The sequence below is a fragment of the Toxorhynchites rutilus genome, chromosome 2 (genome assembly GCF_029784135.1).
Source record: "Toxorhynchites rutilus septentrionalis strain SRP chromosome 2, ASM2978413v1, whole genome shotgun sequence".
NCBI lineage: Eukaryota > Metazoa > Arthropoda > Insecta > Diptera > Culicidae > Toxorhynchites > Toxorhynchites rutilus.
In genome coordinates, this window is record NC_073745.1 from 51,357,093 (window position 1) to 51,359,137 (window position 2,045).

Genomic DNA, 2,045 nt, shown 5'->3' on the forward strand with positions numbered 1-2,045 from the left:
TTCAACAGTCTCAGAAAAACGGTTAGAGAAAAATGTACAATTTGATGAACCAATAATTATATCATTTCGTAACAAGCTGGGGGGGGGGGTGTTGTCTCTACTAAATTATATGTGGTATGTGTTCAGTTCCTGTGATTATTATAGAATTTACCTACGAGAGAATATATGCTCATTCATCCATTCTAGACTGTTTATTTTATTCCACCATTGCAGTAATAATTCTTACGATTAAAATTACATAGTAATTTTCCTTCAAACACTATCTCACTATCTCTTCGTCCAGAAACGCGCTCAGCATACATATGTCGCAATCGCAATTCCTGGAGCAAGGGCAGCTTCTCGAACGCATTTCGCTTCAACGCACAGCTGTTAATAAGCGGATCCTGGGCGATGAATGACGTATCAGAAATGCCAACAACTGGGTGATTTCGCTCTATCTGAACCGATACTTTTGTGTCGGACAGGGGAACATCTTGATCGCCGAGCACAGATCGAACAGTTTTGGTTTGAGTTCCTCGAGTCGAGTTGCGGACACCTCATCGTCGATCGTGTTCGGGGTCAGGTCGAACTGTGTGGAATACCCTATAAGAATTAGAAGAGAGAACTATTTTGGTGTGTTTAATTGAACAAAAACTGACCTTCACATTCAGCTCGATGAAGTCGCTCAAAATTTTGCCCTTGATGAACCAGTTGGAAATTTGTTTCACATCCTTGATCTCGATCAATACTGATTTCGAATAAGGGAAGTTGTCTGTGAACAAAACAAAAACAGAGGTTAATTAAGAACTCGATCAATTTGTCGAAAGACACTACCCACCGTTAATAACACAATCCAAGGCAATATACTCCATGATGCCCTCGTGCGCCTGTGACCATTGCTTCGCTTTGATCAGAAAGGTTTATCACTTAACTTGTTCCATAGCAGCGAAATAAAAATTTCGGCATCCATATCACTTGCGACTTCTGAATTGACTCCAAAACAAACAAACGTCAATACCACACACATACTAATGCATGAGAGAAAAAATTGCATGAATTGTACTAATACTAACAGACATGACAAACAACTGTCAATTCGCGTTGCTCCGCTTTTAGGAAATGATAGTGATAATGGATTTTCAGGTGCAGTAAACACATATATAAAATAAAAAATTATGAATGAAAATTAACTTTATCTTATAAAATATGTTTCTTATGTAATAGAGTAGCTCGTTTTTTGCAAGAGAAGAAAAACCCCGGAACAATAATTGACCTTAAACTGTATGCTGTTGTTTACTCGATTGAAAATTGCCATCGTCTTCAGACTTTGCTGAATACTTTCGTTGACTGGTGCCATCGCAATAAACTTAATATCAGCGTTCCAAAATGTGCGGTGATGACGTTTCACCGCTCTATGAACCCAATCCTCTACGATTACTCTGTTGAAAATGTTACGCTGCGCAGAGTAGATCGTGTAACAGATCTTGGTGTTCTATTGGACCCGAAGTTGGATTTCAATCTTCACTACTCTTCTATCATCTGTAGAGCAAATCGACAACTGGGATTTATATCCAAAATAGCTCGTGACTTTAAAGACCCGCAATGTCTGAAAGCGCTGTATTGCTCGTTAGTGCGACCTATCCTCGAGAATGCATCTATCGTCTGGTCTCCATATGATTTAATTTGGAAACATCGGATCGAGTGTGTCCAAAAAAAGTTCGTGAGAATCGCATTGCGCAACCTACCGTGGCGTGAACCGTTCAATTTGCCACCCTATTCACATCGATGCATGTTACTAGCCTTGGACACGCTGGAAGACAGAAGGAAACTGCACCGGCAGGTATTCGTAGCGAAACTCCTGAACGGTGAAGTGGACTGCCCTCAGTTACTTACACAACTTGACTTCCATGTTCCCCGAAGGACTTTGCGGCAATCATCCCTGCTACAGCCAAGTTTCCATCGAACTCTATACGGATATCATGAACCGATGACAGCGATGATTCGTGAATTTTCTTTGGTGGAATCTGCGTTTGAGTTTGGAGAATCGTCAAACCGATTTAGGAATA

The 2,045-nt window shown here is 40.5% G+C and overlaps 1 protein-coding gene across 1 annotated transcript; it reads right to left on the reverse strand.

Moving 5' to 3' along the window:
* Window positions 1-263: 263 nt before the first annotated feature.
* On the reverse strand, window positions 264-960 carry LOC129764195 (nuclear pore complex protein Nup98-Nup96-like). The gene is made up of 3 exons (XM_055763047.1): window positions 818-960; window positions 639-751; window positions 264-568 (listed from the first exon to the last, which is right to left on the reverse strand). Exons 1-3 carry the CDS (start codon window positions 849-851, stop codon window positions 434-436), a joined length of 282 nt encoding a protein of 93 aa, XP_055619022.1. The 5' UTR covers window positions 852-960; the 3' UTR covers window positions 264-433.
* Between the last annotated feature and the right edge of the window lie 1,085 nt (window positions 961-2,045).